Raw genomic sequence first — 22,968 nt, 5'->3', positions numbered from 1 at the left:
TGGTTACGGACCTCTTCAAGAATCTGAAGAGCACAAGAGTTCTCCTCAGCGCTCATGCACAGAGCTCAGGCAGACGTGCGCACAGACACGCACATTTGCGCGTGGTTTCAAGGGGGTCATGGCACCTCCCGCGTCGACAACAGATCCCAAACCGAGGCCCCCTGCTCTAGAGGCTGAGGACCTCAGTGGTACCCCCAGACTGGCTGAATATTAGGGTCCTTTTCATGCTTTCTGCTTTCATTCCACAACCACATTCTAGAGTGCGAGGCAGCTGGTCCCCAGCGCTTAAGCTCTAGCTGGACAGAGGGCGTACGGCTGTAAAATGCGGGCACCTGTCAGGTGAGCGGTGAGCTGGGCGGGAGCTGGAGGGATGGAGTCCGGAGGGAGGGTCTCCCTGGGGTTTCTCTGCTGTGTCCTGCTGCCACCAGACCCCTCTCCGGGTCTTTTCCCCATTTCTCTCTCCCCACCCCCTACCAAAAGGCACACGGGCCGCTTATTTAAGTTAGAATCTTTTGCTGAGCTCCGGCTGCGTATGGGAATTGTGTTTGGCCTGTGTGGGTGAATGGGCCTCCTGGAGGCCGTGGCGCCCTTGGGGGTCTTGGGCGAGGGGTTGCTGCCTCTGGCGACAGCTAGCCCTGCCACCTTCCTGGCCCACAGGTCAGCTTCGGACTCTGGAAACCTGAGCCAAGCTGGACTCTGACCACACCTGAGAAATTTTTAGTCAAGGTGTGAATTCACTTTTCCATCCGCCAACCCCTTGCTCTGCCAACGGGTCATCTCCTTTTCTTCCTGAGCAGAGCACGCGTCCACCTGTTCCTGTGATGGGGGGTGGGTGGGTGACTCTGGGGGCTGGAGCCCCAGACAGACCCTAGGGTAGAGGAAGTGCAGATCCCTTTGGCAAAGGGGTGGAGCCATTTGTGAAATGAATGGTTTCTTGTGTTAAAGAGGGGGGTGTGGGTGTGTATGTGTGTGCACGTGTGCATGCGTGTGTGTCTGTGTGTCTGGAAGGGGGTGTGGGGTGACTTTTTGGGATAAGAAAGCAGTTGTCCAGCTGACGAAAGAAGAGCTGGGGTCTCTGGCCTGGGGTGGGGGGCAGGACTCAGCCTTCGCTCTGGCCATGCTTTCTCAGACGCTCCCCTTCTCATGGCCTTGTCCACTGCCGTGTCCTTTTCTGCAGGTGTGCTCCCACCTCTGCAGGCTGACTCTCCTCTCTTCTCTGCACTGCTTTCCTCTCCCTAGAGGAGGCTTCTCTGCACTTGCCCTAACTCCTGTCTGCCCCCTCTCGCTGTGCCCTCTTCCTGTCCTGGGAGGGGGGAAGGAGAAAGCACGGCATGGCAGGTTGAGTCAGCCCTGGCAGTCTCTGCCTCCGCGCCCCAGGTCCCTCCACAGAACCCCCCAGCTGGAGGGCCCAGACCCCTCATGCCACCCAGAGAAGGTGATGCCTCAGCTTGTAGGGTCGAGGGGCTTGGTGATATGAAGTCGCAGGCCCAGGGAGAATGGTCCACGCCTGTGTTTTCCTCTGGCTCTCTTTGCTGTAGTTGAGAAGCCAAGCCTTGGAGGCCATGTGGGAACTGAAATGGAAGAGGCCAGCTGGTCTGCGTGTGAATCTCCCCTTAGCCACATGCTGGCTGCTTTACCTCGGGCAAGTTACTCAGTCTCTCTGAGCCACAGTTTCCAGCTCTGTAAAATGGAGCCAATAATGCCCATCCAAATAGTGTTCTTGCAGGTATAAGAAAACCAAGAAAGGGAAAGGATCCAGTGAAGTCTGTGACACAGGCAGGATCAGAATAGATTTCAGCGTCTTCCCCTCTAACTTTCCCCAAAAGCCAAGCCAGAGCCTTGGAGAAGTTCCAGCAATGGGCAGGAGTCCGAATCTCTGTCCCCCAGACATGGTATGAGGATCCCACACTTCAAGCTAGTTGCTGAGAGTAGGGCGGAGGGAGAGGTGGTCTCTTCCTTCAGGCTGGTGATTTGGGCCCATGGCTTCCACCCACCCCAGTAGTGGGGTTGCCCTCAACCGGTGCCCAGAACAGCTTAATCTGGGGTGAGAGTGCCTTCAACTTAGTCCATGGCAACTCGGAGACCCCCAAGCTAGATCTTTAAGGTGCTAGGGCATTCATTACCTCGTCTGTCAAGTGGGGCTCCCAGGCTTCTCTGCCTGTGATTATCTGCACCCAGGACAGTGGCAGGTGTGAGGAACGGCAGAAGCAGTCTGGGCTCTGGGGGTGACGGAATGTTGCAGAATCTTTGCCTTTCGTTATGTCCAGCCGTGTGGGGGAAATGAAGAGGCTTCGGAGCTCCTTCAGTCAAGAGCAGCAGAGTCATGGGGTGACCCCTGCCCAGCCTAGCCCTGATGGACAGGGCTATGGCCGTGAGGTCCGGGAGGCCTCCGGAGGAGGCAGGGGCATCTGAGGCCGGGGCTCCGGAGCACCTGAGTCTGTGCTTTTCACACTGTCCCTTGGGGCCTGAGGCCCAAGTAAGAGGAAGGGGTGGGTTCAAGGCCACCCCACTAGAGTTATGACCAGATCAAGAGTCAGGTCCCGGAGGAGGTTGGATGGACACAGAGAGGGCATTCTGGGGGGGAAAGCCTGTGTATAACCAGAGGGGGAAAGCAGGTGCCCCATGGGACACCAGGAGGAGCAGCATGGCTGTTTGGGGGTTAGGAGCTAACTGATGAAGGGCCGCTCCCGCTGGGCCTCCCCCTCCGGCTCTAGGCAGCAGGACTCAAAACAAGTGGCACCCATGGTGACCAAGTGCCCTCCGTGTGTCGGGCTCTGGGGGTGTCTTTCAGTAGCTGGTGTCTGGACCTTGAGAAAGCAGGACTGCAGGGATCGTCCGTGTTGCCGATGTTCCAGGTAGCAGTTTACAGATGGGAAGCCCGAGGCCAGGCCTGACTCTGCAGCCGGAGGGGAGGGAACACGGCGTGTCCAGGCCTCTGCGCCGTCAGTCCCCACAGGCCGTGGAAAGGGCTGAGAGGCGACTTGCCTTTCACCTCCATGGCCAGATCTCCTTGGGGCTTCAAAGAGGAAACAGCTTGCTGCCCCACCCACCCTTTTAGCCAGCCGGCAAGCAGGACTCGTGGCCCTCAGGCCTGGCTGTTTTCCCTGGTCTGTGCCCCGGGCTTCTCTGGGCCTCAGTTTCTCCATCTGGAACGTGAGAGTGGTTGGGTCAGCTGTCTGCTCTGTCCTTTCTGCTCAAAGGTGCAGAATTGGGGCTGGGGGAAGGGAGCTGGGGCCACCAGGAGGGACTTGCCAGAGCACAGGAGAGGGGGGAAAGGCAGTGAAGAGGAGAGCTCTGACCTCGCTTCTCTACCCAGAGCTGCTCCTAGGACAGAAGCTGTGACCCTCCTGAGGTGGGGGGTGCGGGCTGCTGCAGAGAGGACAGTCTGCTTGGAGGCCTCTGGCTGCCCAGGGACGCCCGAGGGGTCACCCGTGGGCAGGGCAGTGTGGCCGCAAGACGGGGGAGAGGCTGTTCAGGGTATAATTCATGCACTTTTTGGCACCCACCAGACTTCCCCTTCCTCTTGACAGTTTGCTGCCAAAACAGCCCCGATTCCTGTGAATTTGCTTAAATCTTATCCAGGAAAAAAAAAGAGAGAGAGAGAGAGAGAGAGAAAAGAAAAGAAAGAACGGGGGGAAAAAATGAAGAGGGTTGTTATTTGTGAAATTGCATTTCCCAGCCGTGAGGGTGAGTCACACCATTTGGAGCTTGGAGTTTCTTGTTTGGATGAACTTTTCTCCGGGAGGCTGTGGTGATGCTGTCCTCCCTCCGGCCAGATTGGGTGAGGAGAGGCCTCCACTCAAGTGAAGGAGAGACCTGGGTGGCTGGACAGTCCAGGTGCTCCCGAGGCCAGGTAGGGTCGGGCGGTCTGGACAGACTGCCCCAGGGAGCTCGAACATGCAGATCTGGGCAGGGGGGAGGACGAGGGGGGAGTTAGCGTGTCAGCAGGAGAGAGTTTCAGTTTGGGACCATGAAAAAGTACGGGAAGTGGACGGTGGTGATGGTCGCACAGTCACGGGAATGTCCTTCGTGCCACGGAACCGTATGCTTACGAACATAACGAACGTGGTCGATTCTGTGTGGTGTATCTCCTGCCACCATGCAACTGTCGGCTCCAGGCTCTCGGCCCCGGGTGGCGGCCTCAGTACGTGGGTCCAAGGTGGGGCCTAGAGAACTGTGTGTGTTCAGAGTTTCTCAAGGCATTCAATGCAAGTTTGGACACACTCACCTCATCTGTAAAATGGGACAGTGACTCATAGGGTTGTGGCGAACGTCGGCTATCTTAATAAGTGTACAGTTTCCAGTACCTGGGACATTGTCGGTGCTCAGTAGATGTGACTGGTATCGTCAAATCCCACGGCCATCGGACCCCTCCCCACGCCCCTTAAGGTTGTCCAGAATTGGCTCGCACACCTCCAGGGATGGGAGACCCTCTGCCTGTCAGGACCGCTCTCTCTTGGCTCTCTCTTGGCGCCTCTGAGAGCTGGAGAATCGCCCTCAGCCTGAATGCAAGTTTGTGTGATGCTTCCCACCGGTCCTGGGTTTCGTGGAAGCCCCGGGCAGTGGTAGACTGGGGATGGTCATTGGCCGCCTCTGAGTTTCGTGCCCAGACATCATAGGTTGACTGTGTGTTTGGCCCGGATGCCTTGGACATGGTGTCTGTGTCTTCTTTTTTCCCAGATTCTAGACTCCAGTCTAAACCTATAGGAGAGGGAACAGAGGCCCGGAGAAGGAAAGGACTGGCCCCGGGCCACATAGCAGGGTGTCCAGGGAGCCAAGAAGAGTGGTGGTCCCCAGATGGTGAGGGCTGTGTCCTCTAGGAAGGAATGCCAGGCCCCTAGAGATGGAACAAGTAGGGAGGCTGAGGTATACATGTGTGAGGGGTGGCATCTGTCCTGGTTGGGGGAGGGCTACCTGATTTCCTGGGGCCTGTTCTCAGCTCCCCTCCCTCCCTGCCCACACTGAGGGGGCACAGGAAGGACTGTGCCCACTCTGAGCCTCCGTCTGCCCCATCTTCATAAGGGAGCCTGAGGCCACTTCCACTCAGGGGCTCTCTTCCCCTAGTGGCCCGGGGACTTCCAGGAACAAGGCTGTCTTCCCATTAGACCCAAGGCTCCCCAAGGTCTATGGTTCCCTCCTGGAGCCCTTGAGCACCTGAGCTGGGACCAGAGGATGCCCAGGCCCCATGCTCAGGTTTGTCATTGACCCTCCTGGAGGAGCTGCTTCTTTACAGCCTTGGCCTTGCCTCAGGAAAAGGGGACCACAGCTGCTCCCTGCCAGCCTCACCACAGGCCCCACCTTTGCTAAATTCCAGTGTGCCTGGCTGCCCAGAGCCCGTGACTCCTATAAATAGAGGCTATATACACCAGGAGGGGGCCTGGCAGCGTCTGCTTTGAAGCCAGGCAAGACATCTGGTTCCTGTCAACTGGAGGTGGGAGAGGTGGGAGAGGTGGGCCACTTCCTCCCGGGCTCCCAGAGGGCGGGCCTGGGCCAGCCTCGGGGCTCCCGGGGACACCATCTACACAGGCCTTGTGCCACAGGAAACCAGACAGAGCGCTGAACCTCAGTCTTCTCTTCTGTACAATGGAAACAATCCTATAAGCTGATGCTCCTCTTTCTTTTAAGATGGGGAAACTGAGTCAGCTCAGAGATAAGTGACTTGTTTAAAGTCACACACGAGTAAAAGGCAGAGCCCCAGATGTAACAGGTTGCTTTGTGCTACGCCTTCTTACCTCCTGGCGGTGTGTAAAGAGCCCATGTTCTTCCTCCCCCTCCTCATCACCGAGTGGTTCCTAAGGGCCGGGTGGGAAATAAAGTGACCTCACTTTAGCCTCAGAGGACCCCTAGGAGGTGGCCGTCATTACTCCTGTTTTCCAGACAGGGCCACTGGGGCCCAGAGCGGTTCCCTGGCTCGCCCATAGACGTACAACTAGAGTTAGGATATGAACTCAAGTTCCAGGAGGCCGGAGCCCCCGGGCAGCGAAAGAGTCAGTGTGAATTCACAAGTGTGCGTGTGCGTGCCCATACGGAGGCCGAGCTGCACACGAGTGTGCCCAGGCCTGGGGAGCCCTCACGGCCTCTGTCCCCCTGCAGGCACTGAGCAGCAGCGTATACAAGAGCGCCTCGCCCTACGGCTCCCTCAACAACATCGCCGATGGCCTCAGCTCCCTCACTGAGCACTTCTCAGACCTGACGCTCACCTCTGAGACCCGCAAGCCCAGCAAGAGGCCCCCACCCAACTACCTGTGCCACCTGTGCTTCAACAAAGGACACTACATCAAGGACTGCCCCCAGGTAAGGGGGCCCCGCTTCCCTGGGTAGAACAGCCAGAACAGCCCCCCCGCCAACTCCCCGCCCCAGGGCCTCTCCCACGAGCAAGTGGCTGTGTGGCCCTATGGTCTCCACCTTCTTCTCCCCTCTGGTATTTCTGAGGCAGGCTGGCTGGTGCGGATGGGACAGAGCCCCAGCCTGGGACTGCCCTGGCTAGTGAGCAATTGGGGTGAGGGGCCCCAAAATGAGGTTCTGGGCCTTCACATCTCCACCAGTCTTCCTGCCAGGGTGGGTCCTGTTACAGTGGGGCAGGACGGGGGCCAGCAGCCTCCTCGCAGTTCTCCCGAGAGAGACCCCATCTCCTCACACTCACAGGGAAGGAATGCGGGCTCTGGGCCAGGAATCCAGATGTGCATCCCCTCCCCCAGACCCCACCTCTCCCTCCTCTGCAGCAGTGTGCTTCCTCAGTCTCCTGCCTGTGAGGGGGAGGGGAGAGGGCCTTGCCCCGACTTGGTACCCCCAGGGTAGGTCTGGGTGAAGGCCTCAGGCAATGCAAGCCAGGCATCTCTCTTGGGGTGGGAAGGGGGCCAGGAGGTGGAGAGTGTGGGGAACAGCCCCGTCTCCCACCCAGTGCTTCGCTGTGACAGTGTGGGGCTTCTGGGGGCAGATCCCCCTCACGGAGTGACCCCTGACTGACAGACATGGCTTTGGCATCCTGGGGAGAGAGGTTAAGGTCATTTTAAATACAGTACAAGGTGATCTGTGGTTCTTTTTCCTATTATTTTTCCATATTTTCTAATGTTTTCATAAAGTGTATTTTTACTTCTATTTTACATATGTAATGGAAATGGGATCCTGGAAACTCAGAAAATCCATGTAGTCTTACCCTCCAGATGGTGGAAGCTCAGGGTGTGGTTGGGTGGGGCTGGGTGCCTCTGGACCAATGGGAGGCCGACATGTGTTTGTTGCTCATTGCTCTGCTCAGAAAGAGCTGTGCCATGCTTTAGGTCCTTGCTGCAGAAAGTATGGCTGGGCACAGCTGCGTTGGGATCGCCTGAGAGCTTGTTAGAAATGCAGACTCTTAGGCCCAACCCGTCACTGCATTTTAGTAAAAGTCCTAGGGATTTGTGTATACCAGTGACCTCAGCCTCCCCCCACCCTTGGCCAAGAGAAGCCCGCCCCTGACCCTGAGTACGGGAGCTGGCCCACTGATGGCTGTGCTCCAGACCCCACCCTCCAGTGGGCCCTGTCTGCCCTCAGTATACTCAGTAAGCCAGGAGCCTTTGGCATGTGGAGATCTCAGCGTGGGGTAAGGCCCCTACCCCCCCAGGGGTTCCCCGGATGGGATGAGGCGCAAACAGGCAGGTAAGGATCTGGTTGGTCCTCAAGGATGTGACCCTGGCCCACCCAGGCAGCAGCCCCTTGTACCTTCCCCAGCTGAGCCCCTGCGAGGGGACTCTCAGTCACTTACCGTGTACCTTGGAAACTTCCCCCATCATCTCCTGCCTACAGCATGTGCTCACAATTACCCAGTGTGTCAAGTCTCTCATTAGCCTCTTGCTATGTGATGCTGTGTGTGAGTTAACCACTCACATGGTATCATCGAGCCAGTCTGAGGAGGAGCTGGAATTTTAACCCCGGCCGGCAGGTGACATTCAGACACCAACAGGGGATCTTGGGGGCTCCGAGGAGGTGTGCCTGTGCTGAGATGGCAGCCTGGGAAAGCTTCCAGGAGAAGGAGGGCTTGAGTGGGCTTGGCAGGTTGCTGGAAGAAGGGTGACCAGTATCCAAAGGCAAGGGATGACAAGGCAGAGGTGAGGGTGTGCGTGTGAGTGTGTGTGCATGCCCGGTCCTCTCTCCAGAGGGGCCAGAGCTCTCCTAAATGTGGGGGCAGAGGGTCCCTCATGTCACTGCCTCTCGATTTCCAGCACAGTACAAATCCTGGTTCTTCCTTTATATTCCTTTATATGGATTACGTAGCATGTTCACTCGTGCTGGGCTCTTAACTCTTCTGCAGAAGGAGTACCGGCCCCATTTTACAGGTGAAGAAACAGAGTCTCAGAGAGCTGAAGTGCTGGGGAGAGGGCAGGATGCCTATGAGAACACCCCAGTCTTGGGACCTCAGTGCTCTTTGCTTTCTTGAGCGTCCATACCCATCCAGGCTGAGACGCCCATGGCCTGTGGGGCCTCAGTTTCCTTCTTGAGCTGGTAGAGGCCCTCTTCCAGGTCCACCTCAAACCTGATTCTATCAGAGACTCCTGCAGGCCCAACAACCTCCTTCCACCTTTCATGAGAATTTCATCATCTGTAAAACAAAGCTAACGAGAACACTAACACATCGTAACGTGAGGATTCAAGGAAGTAATGCATGGAAAATGCTTAGCACAGTGTCTGGCATACAGTAAGCACTTAATAAACGTTGGCTAGCATTGTTTCTTTCTCCCTTGGGTAACAATGGAGAGTGTGCCTATTTGGCAAGGCACAAGGTATTTTGGCAGGCTGGAACATAATTAGATGTTCCCCACCCCTCACCTGACCACAAGTTCCACGGGCAGGTGCTGGGCTGGAGGCATCTCTGTACCCCCATGCTGGCCCAAGATACCACACACAGCAGGTGCTCAGTATAAGTCTTCTGGAATGAGGGAATGGGCAGACAAGCCATGGAAACCTATATTTCAAATGACATACTATGAGCTCAGCATATATAATATTTAAAAGTGGAGTGGGAATGCTTGTTTTGGTAACACCTTTAGGGAGATACAATTCACATACCATGTAATTGACACATTTAAAGTGTACGAGTCAATGATTTTCAGTATATTCACAGAGCTGCTCAGCCATTACCACAATCAATTACAGAACATTTTTTAAAAAGATCTTATTGATTGAAGTAATCTCTACAGCCAGTGTGGGGCTTGAACTCATGACCCTGAGATCGAGAGTTGCATGCTCTACCGACTGAGCCAGCCAGGAGCCCCAATTGTAGAACACTGTCATCACCTCAGAGGGAAACCTCGTACTCTACTATCACCACCCCCTGGTTCCCCAACTCCTAGTAACCCATAATCTACTTTCTATCTCTATAGATCTGCCTATCCTGGACATCTCATCTAGATAGACTCATGTAATATATGGTCTTTTGTCACTGGATTCTTTCACTTGGCGTATTGCTTTCAAGGTTCATCCACATAGTAGCATTTATCAGTTCCATAATTTGGGACGTGTTCTATCCTGTTCTGTTTTCTGGAAGAGTTTGTGAAGAATTAATATTAATTCTTCTTTAGGGGTGCCTGGGTGGCTCAGTTTGTTAAGTGTCTGCCTTCGACTCAGGTCATGATCTCAGGGTCCTGGGATCCAGTCTCACATCGAGCTCCTTGCTGAGCGGGGAGTCTGCTTCTCCCTCTGCCCCCCTCATGCTCTCTCTTTCTCTCTTAAATAAATAAATAAATAAATAAATAAAATCTTTAAAAAAATAATTCTTCTTTAAATGTTTGGTAGAATTCGCCTGTGAAGCCATATGAGCTTGGGCTTTCTTTTGTGGGTAGATTTTTTAAATTACACATTTAATCTCTTTTTGTGTTATAGGTCTATTCAGATTTTCTATTTCTTCTTGAGTCAGCTTCTGTAGTTTGTGTATTTTGCAGAATTTGTTTAATCTAAGTTATCAAATTTATTGGCATACAGTTGTTCATAATGTTCTCTTATAATCAGGGCGCCTGGGTGGCGCAGTCGTTACTCGTCTGCCTTCGGCTCAGGGCGTGATCCCAGCGTTCTGGGATCGAGCTCCGCATCAGGCTTTTCTGCTGGGAGCCTGCTTCTTCCTCTCCCACTCCCCCTGCTTCTGTTCCCTCTCTCGCTGGCTGTCTCTCTCTCTCTCTGTCAAATAAATAAATAAAATCTTGAGAAACAATATTCTCTTATAATCATTTTCATTTCCGTAAGGTCAGTTATAATGTCCCCCTCTTTCTTTCTGATTCTTATAATTTGAGTCTTCTCTCTTTTTTTCCCCCTTGGTCACTCTAGCTAAAAGTTTGTCAATTTTGTTGATCTTTTCAGAGAGACAACTTTTGGTTTAATTGACTTCCTGTACTGTTTTTCTGTTCTCTATTACATTACTTTTCACTCAAATCTTTCAAAAAATTGTGGTAAAATTTTTACAACATAAAATTTACCATCTTAATTATTCTTACATGTACAATTCAGTGGTACTAAGGACAGTTAACCCTTGAACCACATTGGTTTGAATGCATACATGGATTTTTTTTTTTTTGGTAAATACAATACAGTACAAAAACCATTTTCTCTTCTTTATGATTTTCTTGATAAAATTCTCCTTTCTCTAGCAAAGCTTATTATATACAGTATAGAATACATGTAACATGCAAAATATGGGTTACTTGACTCTGTTATTGGTAAGGCTATTAGTAGTTAAGTTTTGGGGAGTCAAGAGTTATACAGATTTTTGACTGCTCCAGGGGTTGGCACCTCAACCTCCACATGGTTCAAGGGTCAACTGTATATTCACATTGTTGGGCAACCATCACCACCATCCATCCATGGAACTAACTCTCTCTCTCTCTCTCTCTGTGTGAAACTTTGTACCCATTAAGCAGTAAACCCTCATTTTCCCTCCCCCAACCCCTGGCAACTACCATTCTACTTTCTGTTGCTGTGAATTTCACTACTCTAAGGACCTCATATAAGTGGAATCATTTTGTGATTGGCTTATTTCCCTTAGCATAAAGTCCTCAAGGTTCATTCACGTTGTAACAAGATTTCAAAAGTTCTTTCTTTTTTAAGGCCAAATAATATTCCTCTGTGTGTGTGTGTGTGTGTGTGTGTGTGTGTAGTCCACATTTTATCTAATTATCCATCAATGGACAACTGGATTGCTTCCACCTTTTGGCTACTATGAATAATGCTGCTATGAACATGGGTGTGCAGATAGCTCTTTGAGTCTTCACTTTCAATTCTTCATTCTAATCTTTATTATTTCCTTCCTTAGCTTGTTTTAGGTTTAGTTTGCTCTTCTTTGTCTAGTTTCTTGAGATGGAAAGTTCGCTTATTGATTTTACATCTTTCTTCCATGTTTAATGTAGATACTCACAGGTATAAATTTTCCTCTGAGCTGCATCCCATAATTCTGTGTGTTGTACCTTCCTTTTCATTCATCACAGAGTATTTTCTGATTTTCCCTGTGACTTCTTCTGTGACCCATTGGTTATATAGAAGTGTGTTGTTTAATATGCACATATTTGCAAGTTTCCCAAATGTGTTTTAAAAATGATTTCTCCTTTAATTCCATTGTGGTCAGAGAACATACTTTATATTATTTTAGTGCTCCTAAATTTGTTGTGGTTGGTTTCATAGCATGTGGACTGTCCTTAAGAATGGTTCACGGGCACTTGAGAAGAATGAATTCTGCTGTCGGTGGTTGGAGTGTTCTGTAGGTGTCTATTAGGTCTAGTTGGTTTACAGTATTGTTGGTGTGTTCTGTCCCCTTGCTGATGTTCTGCCTCATTCTTGTAACCATTACCGTAAGTGTAGGAGTGTTGAAATCTCTATTATTGTTCAATTAACTATTTTTTTCTTCAATTCTGCATGTATTTTGGTGCTCTGTTGTTAGCGACATCTACGTTTATTATTTGTTGTATTTTCTGATGATTTAATCCTTTTTATTGTTCTGAAGTGTCCCTATTTATCTCTAGTAACACTTTTTTTAAAAAAGATTTTATTTATTTATTTGACAGAGATAGAGACAGCCAGCGAGAGAGGGAACACAAGCCGGGGGAGTGGGAGAGGAAGAAGCAGGCTTATAGTGGAGGAGCCTGATGTGGGGCTCGATCCCATAACGCCGGAATCACGCCCTGAGCCGAAGGCAGACGCTTAACTGCTGTGCCACCCAGGTGCCCCACTAGTAACACTTTTTGTTTTAAAGTCTAATTTGTCGGTGGGGCGCCTGGGTGGCGCAGTTGTTGGGCATCTGCCTTCGGCTCAGGGCGTGATCCCGGCGTTATGGGATCGAGCCCCATATCAGGCTCCTCCGCTATNCGTTGGGCATCTGCCTTCGGCTCATGGCGTGATCCCGGCGTTATGGGATCGAGCCCCATATCAGGCTCCTCCGCTATGAGCCTGCTTCTTCCTCTCCCACTCCCCTGGCTTGTGTTCCCTCTCACTGGCTGTCTCTCTCTCTCTGTCAAATAAATAAATAAAATCTTTAAAAAAAATAAAGTCTAATTTGTCGGATACGAGTAGAGCCAGCTTCCTTACGGTTACTGTGTACATGATAGATCTCTGTGCCTCATTCTACTTTCAATCTGTTCATATCTCTAGATCTGAATTGTGTTTACTGTAGACAGCATGTAGTTGGATCCTGGTTCACTTTTTATTCACTTGGATTGTTTGATCCATTCCTATTATCGATAATGCTGTGATTAATGCTCTTGTGATATATGCAATTATTGATATAGTTGGAGTTAGGTCTGCTGTTTTATTTTTTGTTTTCTGAATTACTCATGCCTTTTTTGTTCCTCTGTTCCTCCTGTACTGCTTTATTTGCATTAAGTGATACTTTTCTAATGTGACATTTTGATTTCTTTAATGATTTTTTGCACTTTTTTAAGCTGCTTCCTTAGTAGGTGCCCTGGGGCTTATTTTACGTATCATAACATATAAAATCTTCTTCAGATTTATACTAACTTAATTCCAGTGAGATCTAGAAATGCGACTCTATAGCTCTATTCTCTTTTCCTGATTTTTGTGGCATTATTGTTATATGTATTACGTCTTTGTATGTTGCCAGTTCAACAATACTTGTTATAATCATTACTTTATGTAATTTTATGTGTCTTAGACAAGCTAGAACAAGAAAAGAGAGCAGTTCTGTGTCCATAGCTTTTGACATTTTAGGCCTTTTATTTTATTTCCAGCTTCTAGCTTTCTTCATTTGTTCCTGTGGACTCGAGTTACCACCTGGAGTCATTTCCTTAGCCCAAGACAGATTTGCTTCCACCTGCCTCCTCTGTGCTATTATTGGCAAATATATTATATTTCCAAATGTTATAGGACAGATAGTACAGTTATGTACATTTGTTGTTTTATACATTTGCTTTTTAAATCAGCTAAGAGAAGAAAGGAAAAGAAAAATTGATTTGTGCTGAATTTTATAATTACATAACCCCCTCATTGGAACTCCTTGTTTCTTCATGTGTATTTGCATTACATCTGGGGTCACTTGCTTTCAGCCTGAAGAACTTCCTTTAGTATTCCTTGAAAGGTTGGTGTGCCAGCAATGAAATCCTGTGTTTGTTTATCTGGGAAAGTTTTTATCTCACTTTCATTTCTTAAAGATAGCTTTGCAGGGTATAGAATTCTTGTCTGACAGGTTTTTTTTTCCTCCTTTGAGCACACTGAATGTTACCCCACTGCCCTCTGGCCGCCATCATTTCTGATGAGAAGTCAGTTGTTAATATTGTTGGAATTCCACTATAAATGACGTGTCATTTTTTTCTTGCTGCTTTCAACATTTTCTCCTTGTTTTAGCATTCAGCAGTTTTACTACAATGTGTCTATTTGTGGATCTCTTTGTGTTTTTCCTACCTGGACTCTGTTGAGCTGCTTAGATGAGTTGATTAAGGTTTTTGTTGGATTTGGGAAGTTTTCAGCCGTAATTTCTTCAAACATTTTTTCTTCTCCTTTCTCGTCTCTCCTTTTGTGGGGTGATTTTGAGTGGTCTGAATGCTTTTCAAATCTTAAATGGTCCAACTGGGGGTAGAATGTGCAGAACCCTAGGCATTCACTGTCGACAGCCTGGGTCGTGGCACACAGGACCCAGGAGACACTCTGTGGCCCCCAGTGCAGTCAGGAAGGCCGGGCTGGGTTGGGGCTGCCTGCTCTGGTGGCAGCAAAAATTCCAGGTGGCTCTGAGAGAGGCATGGTTGCCACCTGCGGGACCCACCTGCAGGCTTACCTGTGCCTCTCATGTTGGCTTCTGTGCCCCAGTGTGTAGGGCTGTGAAGCCCTGAGTGGCAGCATTTGGCTCTGAGCCAGCTGTGCTTGAGCCTGCATGGGTATGGGGGTTTGTGGTGGGGGCTTGGCTCGGTGCCACCTCTGTGCCCACGACCCATAATCTGTCCAGGACAGAGCTGGGCCCAGGACACATTACAGAATGTACAGGAGCCTTGTACTCTGTTAGATGATTCTTTTCCAATCTTAAGGGTGGAGAGAGATGTCCAGGGTTCAGCCACTGGACTGATGGGGCTTCTCATACGTCCTGGGGGCAGTGTGAGGGGGATCGGGCTCGATCTCACGACCCTGAGTTTAAGACCTACGCTGAAATCAAGAGTCAGACACTCCACTGATTGAGCCACCCAGGTGCTCCCAGAGCCCATGTTTTTTAAATGAAGTTCTATGACCTGCCTTAGCACTCCAGACTTGGATCTCCGTTGTCATTCTCAGAAGGTCAGGATTCTTTATTTTTTTAAATTTATTTTTAATGTTTTTAGATTTTATTTAAATTCAAGTTAGTTCACATAGTGTGTATTCCTAGTTTTCATAAAGTCGGGGTTCTTTAAAAAGATGGGTTACTGGGAATGAAGAGGGACAAGGACGATGTGAGAGAGGCCATAACAGACCTGGTCTGGCCAAGTTGTGTCTGGAAGATTGCAACACTGGTCCAGCCCCAGGGTGTCTGCAGCCCCCAGTGCAGTCAAGAAGGCCGGGCTGGGTTGGGGCTGCCTGCTCTGGTGGCAGCAAAAAGCCCAGCTGGCTCTGAGAGAGGCATGGTTGCTGTCTGCGGGACCCACCTGCAGGCTTACCTGTGCCTCTCATGTTGGCTTCTGTGCCCCAGTGTGTAGGGCTGTGAAGCCCTGCGTGGCAGCATTTGGCTCTGAGCCAGCTGTGCTTGAGCCTGCATGGGTATGGGGGTTTGTGGTGGGGCCTTGGCTCGGTGCCACCTCTGTGCCCACGACCCACGATCTGTCCAGGATAGAGCTGGGCCCAGGACGTGCTACAGTCGCCCAGCCCTCTCTGAGCTCCTACTGTGTGCTGGGACAATGTTCAGTAAGGCCCCATCCCCGTCCTCAGTGGGATAGACAGAAAGACTGCGGGCTGTTCAGGGTGACCGGGGCTCTGGTTGAGGTTCGCAGTGAAGGACCGGCTTGGCTTGGGGCTTCATGTGAAGTCTCTGAGAGGAGGAGTCTAGAACTGGGGTGGGGAAGGCTTCCAAGCAAGTGTGTAAATAATGAGGGTATGCTTTCCGGGAAGTGCGAGCGCTTGGCTGTGGCTGGCGCGCTGGGTGCCTGAGGGGAGGAGAGGGGGGTGTGTGGCCACAGCAGGTGGTGAAGGGCCTGCGTGCCAAGCTTCACAAACTTGGACTTTATCTGGAGGGCAGGGGGAAGCCATCCAAGGGTTTAGGTGACATGTTCCGATTGGCATTTTGAAAGCTTACACTTGTGGCAGGTCAGAGGCCGGGCTGGAGGAGGCAAGACTACAAACAAAACCAGTCCAGTAATGTGGACGGATGTTAAGACAAGATATTGGGCAAGGAAGGGTGAGCAAAGGTTGGAGGTGAGGGGACAAATTCCAGACACTGTAAGAAGGTACCGTCTCTGGGGCATGGTGACCACTCTGGGCCACCTTTCCTCATCTCCAAAATGTATCTGCGATTTGGGGTCCGTGCAGGACGCCCTGCCCTGATGGCCCACTCAGCATCTCTGAATGGAGGAGGCTGGGGTGTGGATGAGGGCAGGACATCCAGGACCCGGTGTCCTTGCCCTAAGCCCTCTGTCCACCTTTCATGGTGGTCAGGCCCAGCTACACTCACCTGGCAGCTGCCCATCAGACGCTGAGCTGGGAGCAGAAATTCCCCAAGCTCTTAGGCTCTGTCAGTCCCGGGATGTTCTTGGTGGCGGTGGGGAGGGGGCTGCTTACATCTTTGAGGGAGGTCTGAGGGGTGTCATCACCTGTGCCTCCTGTGTCCAGTGAAGGGCCGGGCACTGGGAGGGGTCCGGGGAGGGCCTGAGCCCAGGGGAGCTGCCGTTCCTGAGTCAGCATGCCCAGGGCTGCTAATGAAATCCAGATGTCAGACAGAAAACAATCATCGCCCCCACCCATCTGGCAGCTCGGGTTACTTGGAGATTGCAAAAGAAGAAGAAAAATAGAGCAGGGAGAGAATCGATCCTAGAACAGCTGAAACCTTAGAGGTGGCATGTAAATAGTTTCAGGGTCTTGCTCAGGCGGGGGACGAGAGTCAAGGGGAGAGCAAAGGCTGGCCCAAGCCCCCTTCTCCCCCATCCTGATTTCTGCAGCCCCTGGACCCCAGCCCTTGGACTGCTCCCCAGGCCAGAGTGGGCTGGGGTCCCTCTAGGGCTCTGAAGGAGGCAGGGAGGGCTGTGATCACCAGCCCATGTCTGACCCCTGCCTGGTGTTTCCAGCTCCCCATTCCTGCCCTGACCTCACTGCAGGCCTGGGTTTTCTCTGGGGCCAGAGGGACTGGAGCCTGGGAAGGGGAGGCGCAGAGAGGGACTGAGGGTATGCAGAATTTTCCCTGCAGAACCTTGGGCTCAGAACTCTTGATTAGTTCAGAGACATCAGTGTGCTGTTGGGGAAACTGAGGTGTTCTCACAGCACCAGGCCAGGAGTACATGTTATGAAGGATCAATAGAGTGAGGAAGGAAGAAGGAGGGGAGAAGAAGGAAGGAAGGGTGGGAGGGAGGGAAGAAGGGAAGACAAACAGCGTCATTATGTGACTCCAGCGAGGAAGGGCCGGCCTGGGGCTGGTGGCCTGTGTGTGTATGTAGTTTTGCAGGGGTTCCTGCGGACCTGGGGGCTGGCCGCCCGGCTGAGGGGCTTGGGCTGTGAGGTTCCGGTGCTTGGCACAGGACCTGGAATGTCTCAAGTGTTTGGGAACGTTAGCTAGCATGGGTGTTGACGGGGGACGGTGGCGGGCTTCCTGACTGGCATAGGTGCTGACGCTGGAGAAGGACCCCAGAGCCAGTGTGGCAGCCTCTTCTGAGACTCCGTCCTTGTGGCGTGGTAGTTCTGAACACAGACCCTTTCGCCAGGCCTCCTGGGTTCGACCCCCAGCCCTGGAATGTACTAGCTGCGTGTCTTTGGGAATATTAATGAACTGTTCCTGGGCCTCAGTTTCCTCCTGTGTGAGATGAAGATCATGGAATGTTGTGAGAATAAATGAGTTGTCTCATCTGTCGTGCATAACAGAGAACCTGGCACCTCACACACACATGAAGTGTTAGCTGTTGTGACTGTGGTGATGACCGTCATTACTGTTACGCTTGGCTGTTTCAGGCTGTTTTAAGACATTCCAGAGGTCTGAGAAAGTGCTTCGGGGCTGTGGGCTTAATCAGAGGGGGCCCGGTCCTCCCATGCCATCCTGGTCCCACAGAGGGGGCTGCCACTGGGAGGGACCATAAAGGGGCTGTGTGATCGACAGGAGCCTTGGGATGGGGGCAGTGGCAGGCTCTCAGGACTTTGGGTCACCCAGGTTTGTGTGAAGGACAGGAAGGTAGGGGCTGGGTCTTAGAGGCTCCATTTTGCCCAAGGGGGTGCTCCAGGAGGAGTGCGCTGGGCTTGGCTGGAACATTCCCAGCACCTCCTGTGGGCTGCCAGCTCCCCTCTGGCCCAGGCCGAGGGATGGCCCAGCCAAGTACTGGCCCCAGCACAGACGAGTGGGAGCAGCTGTGGGGTGGGGGGCGGGGCAGACAGAAGGGTGGGGTGCAGGGCGTGGGGGCTCCCTGGGCAGCCACTTGTACATCCTTCCTGCTCTCCCAGGCCTGGCAGGAAAGAGTCCAAGAGGGCCAGTTTCACATCCTCAGCTGCCAGTTCTCCTTTTAAGTGGACCACAGATGGTGCCTCAGAGCCCCCAGCAACCTTGCTGTGTCGGTTGGCCATATCTTCTCAATCCTCTGCCCCTGGGCCCTGAGGGACAGGGAGGTTGGCAGAACTGGGAGCCAGGACCCATCCCTGGTCCTTGAACCACCTGCAAGTCTTAGTGGATGGAGGGCTGGAGCCAAGCAGTTGCATCCCTGGATTGAATGGCTCCCCAGTGTCACTTCCTCCAGGCAGCCTTCTCTGATTTCTCCTATTCTCGAAGCCCAAAGGGACTGCTTTCCTCTGAACACCTGAAGGACCCCATTCAGTCACTCATTAATTCCTTACCTAGCCATGGCCTCCTTTGTGCCAGGCTCTTGGCCTGCCCCTCTCACACAGTTGTTTTCCTCTGGGAGTAGCTCAGAACCATGGAAGGTTCTGACAGGGTCATCCCAAGCCCCCTCAACCTCATTGAGGAAGAGAGAGGGCAAGGCGGTGGAATCTCACAGAGCTGGGCTCAGTCCGCACTTCTGCCCTTTCCCAGCCGTGTGGCCTTGTGCTTGTTGCACAGCGTCACCCGGGCATCTGTAAAATGGGCCCACCCACCTTGTAGGGTGTTTGTGGGAAATGTGTGGGCAAAGCAACTGATACAGAGCTTGGCACTGCACAGCAGTCGGTCCTGCACGGAATTGCTGGGCCTCCCGAGCCTTATCGGCCCTCATTTGTAAAGAGCCTGCCTTCACAGGGTTGGCGTGAGGTAGATCAGAAGCAGCCCAGGACGCAAGGGGCACGGAACCTTCCTCTTTTCTTTTCCCTGCCCCACCCCCGCCAGGCCGCTTAACCACACACACAGGTGCACAGCGCACCTGCGCGTATGCACGCACACCTGGGACTCTCAGCCTCTGCCTTGGCTCGTGCCATTCCCCCCAACCCTGCAGCGCCCTTCCCTCATCTCTTCCCTCCTACCCTCTTTCAGAGCCCAGCGGGACCCCCCTCCCTCAGGCACCTTCCCCAGCCATCCTAGACCCACAGAATCGCCTCTCAGAACCCCACTTTTCATAACCAGCACCCCAACCCAGGCATTCAATGGCTTCTCACCTGTACTGCCTCTCCATCTAGTCCCCAGAGGACAGACCAGGCCCCTCATGTAGTGGGCTCTGCTCTGCCCCAGGCCTGGAATGTGGGCCCAGCGAGGCTCCTGGAGGCAGGGCCCTTGGGTTTGCCATTCGAGGTCTGAGCTTTCCCCTGCCCCAGGACGTTGCCTGTGCCATGCCCTTGGCTGGTAATTCTCTCTCAGTTTCTCCACCTTCTCCCAGCCCAGCCCACGGGTCCTCTGTCGTGTTGAGCATCCTCCTGCGCCCCCCCATACCTCCTGCCTGGCCGCTACCCTGTCTCGCTGAGCCCTGCCTAGCCCTGGGCTGGCCCTCACACAACCCTCCGTCCTACTTTCTGGGGGCCTGGCCCATGCGGGGGCTGTGTCTGCTTGGCCGGCAGAGGGGGCACGCATGGGCTCTGCGGGCAGCTCTTGTCCCAGGCCTGCTTCTCAGTAGCTGTTCAACTCTGGCGAAGCCTGTCCTGCCCTTGAGCCCCGACACTGCCGAAGCCTCTGAAATGGGGTCAGCCAGGGATCCCGTGTCAGGACCTGCATGCGTGAGATCCAAGAGTGGTGAGGCAGCCAGATGTGTTTTGAAAACTGTCAAGTTGTGCCATTTGCCCCACTGGCCATCAGGCAGCCAAGTGCAGCCCACAGAACGTTGCCTGAATGACTAGAGGGTATGTGGGCTTCTGCACCTGCCTTGTTCTGTGCCTGGGCCTTGGAGGTACATCTGTGATGGCAGCAGCGTCCCTTCCTACCATGTCTGGGGTGGCGCCCAGGGACAGAGCCTGCACTGGGTCCTCCTGTGCCCCATGGTCTTGTTTGGGGAAGGAGGTGGCCCAGCCTTTGGGTTCGGGGACTGGGCACCACTGACCTGGCCTGCCTTTAAGAGCTGGGCTCTCTCCCCACCATGTTGAAGATTGGGCTGCAGAGAAATCGGGCAGCAGGGGCAGAGAAGGAACGCCCATGGGGTGGGGTGGGGAGCCAGGGGAAATGACACCTCCCTCTTGCCTGCCTTACAAAACACCTCCATCACTGGCTGATGGGATTCTCACTCTAGCCTGGGCTGTTTCTGCAGTCGGTCGGTTCACCTTCTTCTCTCTCTTCATCTCCCCCTCACTTCCTTTCTTCCTTCTCTTGTTTTGTAACAAAGCAGCACAGAGAGGTTAAGTAACTTGTCTCGCAGCTCGTGAGCATCAGGCCAAGTCGGCCCCATTCCAGGGCCCAGCCTTTCCCCCTGCCCCTCTCGGCCTACAAGAACGGTTCTGTCCACCAGGACGCACGGTGTGCCTGCTGTGCTCTGACCCAGGCAAAGATCAGGCCGTGGGAGAACATGTGCCCCCCTCTTGCCCGAGGCTTTCCTTGCTCCCTTGCATCCTGGTGCTTCTCTGGCTTTGGCCTAGGAGGGAGGCTTTGTATGGGACCCGGTGTCTCTCATCCCACAGATCGGGGTGATGGGGAAGAGGGGGTCGTGTTTCCAAGGTGGTGAGGATGATGACAAGGAGTAAAAGCTGCCAGAAGCCCAAGCCCCTCTGCCCCTTGCTGGGGAGCATGAAGCTCAAACAGGGTTGGGGGTGTCCCCTTCTCCCACTGGCCTTTCGAGCTCTCTCCATTCACTAGTTAGTCCCTCCTTTGTGTTCCCCAAAGATCCGCACACAACCGGCTTCGTCTTATGTGTTCTGCTTATGATCTTGGGTCAGGAGTGGGTGGGCGCAGGAAGCCCTGGTACCCAGTGAGTACTCAGCAAACGTGAGCTGGATGCCCGTGTCTGCTGAGGCACCTGCTGCGGAGCTGGGGCCATCATCTGGAGGGGTGAGAAAGCACGTTAGCTGCGTGTGGGGAGCGTTCGCTACGTCCAGGTGCGGCTCTAAGCACTTCGCACATGTTGACTCATCTACTTCCTGCCGCAGCCCTCTGGGCTGGGGATCCTATTTTCCCCATTGCGCAGAGAGGGCAAGTGGCTTGCCTGGCGTCACACAGCACAGAGGCAGTCCAGGCAGTCTTGCTTCGGAGGCTGTGCTCTCATAAATTTGTGAGGAAGGCAGGCAGAAATGGACAAGACTCAGTCGGAATGTGGGGAAGCAGGGAGCTGACGGGCTGAGCACCCTCCATGTACCAGGGACCGTGCTGAGTCCTTGGACAACATCAGTGTCCTCAGAGACATCAAGGAATTCCCCTACGGTCACACAGGAGCCAAGGGCAGAGCTGGGATTTGAGCCCAAGGAGCGTGGCTCTGGCTGGCTGATTCCTAACCCCCCCCGTTCCACCTATTCAGCCTACCAGGAGCTAGATCAGTAGCCAGTACAGTTCAGTGAGGGCTCCCTGGGGACCCCCGAGAGGCCTCAGGGCAGAGGAGCTGGCTTCTACCCCCAGGCCTACACTCTGCAGGACAGGGAGTCTCTGGGTGAGGCCACTCATTGCTAAGCTGTGTGGTTCTACCCAGCCACGGGTGGGGGAGTTTAGAGGAGGGAGCACAGCCAGGTGGGTGGCTTAGAATAAGCCCCTTGTCCTTGCTATACCTCAGTTTCTCCTTCTGGGCAGTGATTTACATCCCATCTGCTCCTCCGAGCTGCAGTGTGGATCTCACGGGCCAGCAGGGCTGGAACGAGTTGTAAGCCAAGCTGAACAAAAGTAAAGGGTTCTTCGGAATAAAAAGATTTTATTTATGAACATCTAGAGGCTTGCTTCTCAAAGTGTGGTCTGTGGACCAGCAGAAGCATCACCAGGAGCTTGCCAGAAATGCAGCACCTTGGGCCCTCCCCCAGACCTGCTGAATCAGAGTTGGCATTTTCACAAACTCCTGGGTGACTCTTGGGCACATTACAGTTTGCTCTAAGGAATATCTGGGCTCCCACTTCCCCATTTCTGAGCCTGCCTCTTGGGCCACCTTTCCTTAGCCCAGTAGGGGTTCTTGGGTGGAAATCCCCATCTCGTTTTAGGAAGCACTCTGGCCCAGCAGGGCTTCTGCCCCTGATAGGAGCTCATCAGATTCAAACTGGGAACAGACAGAGGCTCTGACAGCCTCTGGGCTTTGGTAGCCCCTGATGAGGCCGCCCCCATTTGTTTGGGAGTGCAGCCCCCCTGTGAGTCAGCAAGGCTGGCCATACCCGCAACAGGGGTGGGGAGGGGGGCATCCTCAGCTGGGGTGCAGGAGAGCTGGGGATTGCCTTGGAGCAAGGGAAGGGCATCTGTGCCCAGACTCTCCATCTTCATGCAGAAAGGCAAAGGCTGAAACAGTGGCTGGAATGTTTTGGGTTGGACATAAGAAGGAACTTACTAATTGGGAACCAGCCAGCAAAGGATGTTGAGGGCCCCCATCCCCTTAAATGTGTAGCCATGTTGCAGGAGGCCAAGAGGCAGAGCTAGAAGGGATTTCTAGAAGTTCTCTGTCCAGCTTTTCTGCCTTAGACTGTTTTGACATAGGCCAGGTGACTTGTCTAAGACCACAGAGCAGGCTAGTGACAGCGAGGACCCCAGGCTTCTGACTCCCCATGCCTAGGGCATTTCTTCATTACAGGCCTCTCTGGAGGCTGGGGATTGACCTGGATGACCTTGGTAGTGTCCCTCCAGCCACCCTTTGAAATGCTGTAGAGGGCTTGCAGCATGCAGGTGGGGGAAGGGAGGGGCTGGCTTTGTGAGTCCAGCAGCCTCCAGGTGTCTCACTCTGTCCTGGCCCACTCGGTCCCCAAGACCACTGGGAACACCCCTGGGGAAAGGGGGAGTTGGGCACAGGGCCCCTGGAGACAGCGGGATCCAGGTAGAAGAAGCAAGGG

The 22,968-nt window shown here is 53.1% G+C and overlaps 1 protein-coding gene across 1 annotated transcript in view; it reads left to right on the top strand.

Annotated features, from left to right (window-relative positions):
- Nucleotides 1-22,968, top strand: part of ZCCHC24 (zinc finger CCHC-type containing 24) — a 60,984-nt gene that overhangs the window by 5,994 nt on the left and 32,022 nt on the right. Inside the window, exon 2 of the mRNA XM_002922420.4 lies at nt 6,094-6,294. Coding sequence (XP_002922466.2) covers nt 6,094-6,294 — 201 coding nt within the window. The remainder of the gene's footprint in view (nt 1-6,093; nt 6,295-22,968) is intronic.

This window comes from Ailuropoda melanoleuca, chromosome 6 (assembly GCF_002007445.2).
Source record: "Ailuropoda melanoleuca isolate Jingjing chromosome 6, ASM200744v2, whole genome shotgun sequence".
NCBI lineage: Eukaryota > Metazoa > Chordata > Mammalia > Carnivora > Ursidae > Ailuropoda > Ailuropoda melanoleuca.
This window is presented reverse-complemented; position numbering and strand designations above follow the sequence as displayed.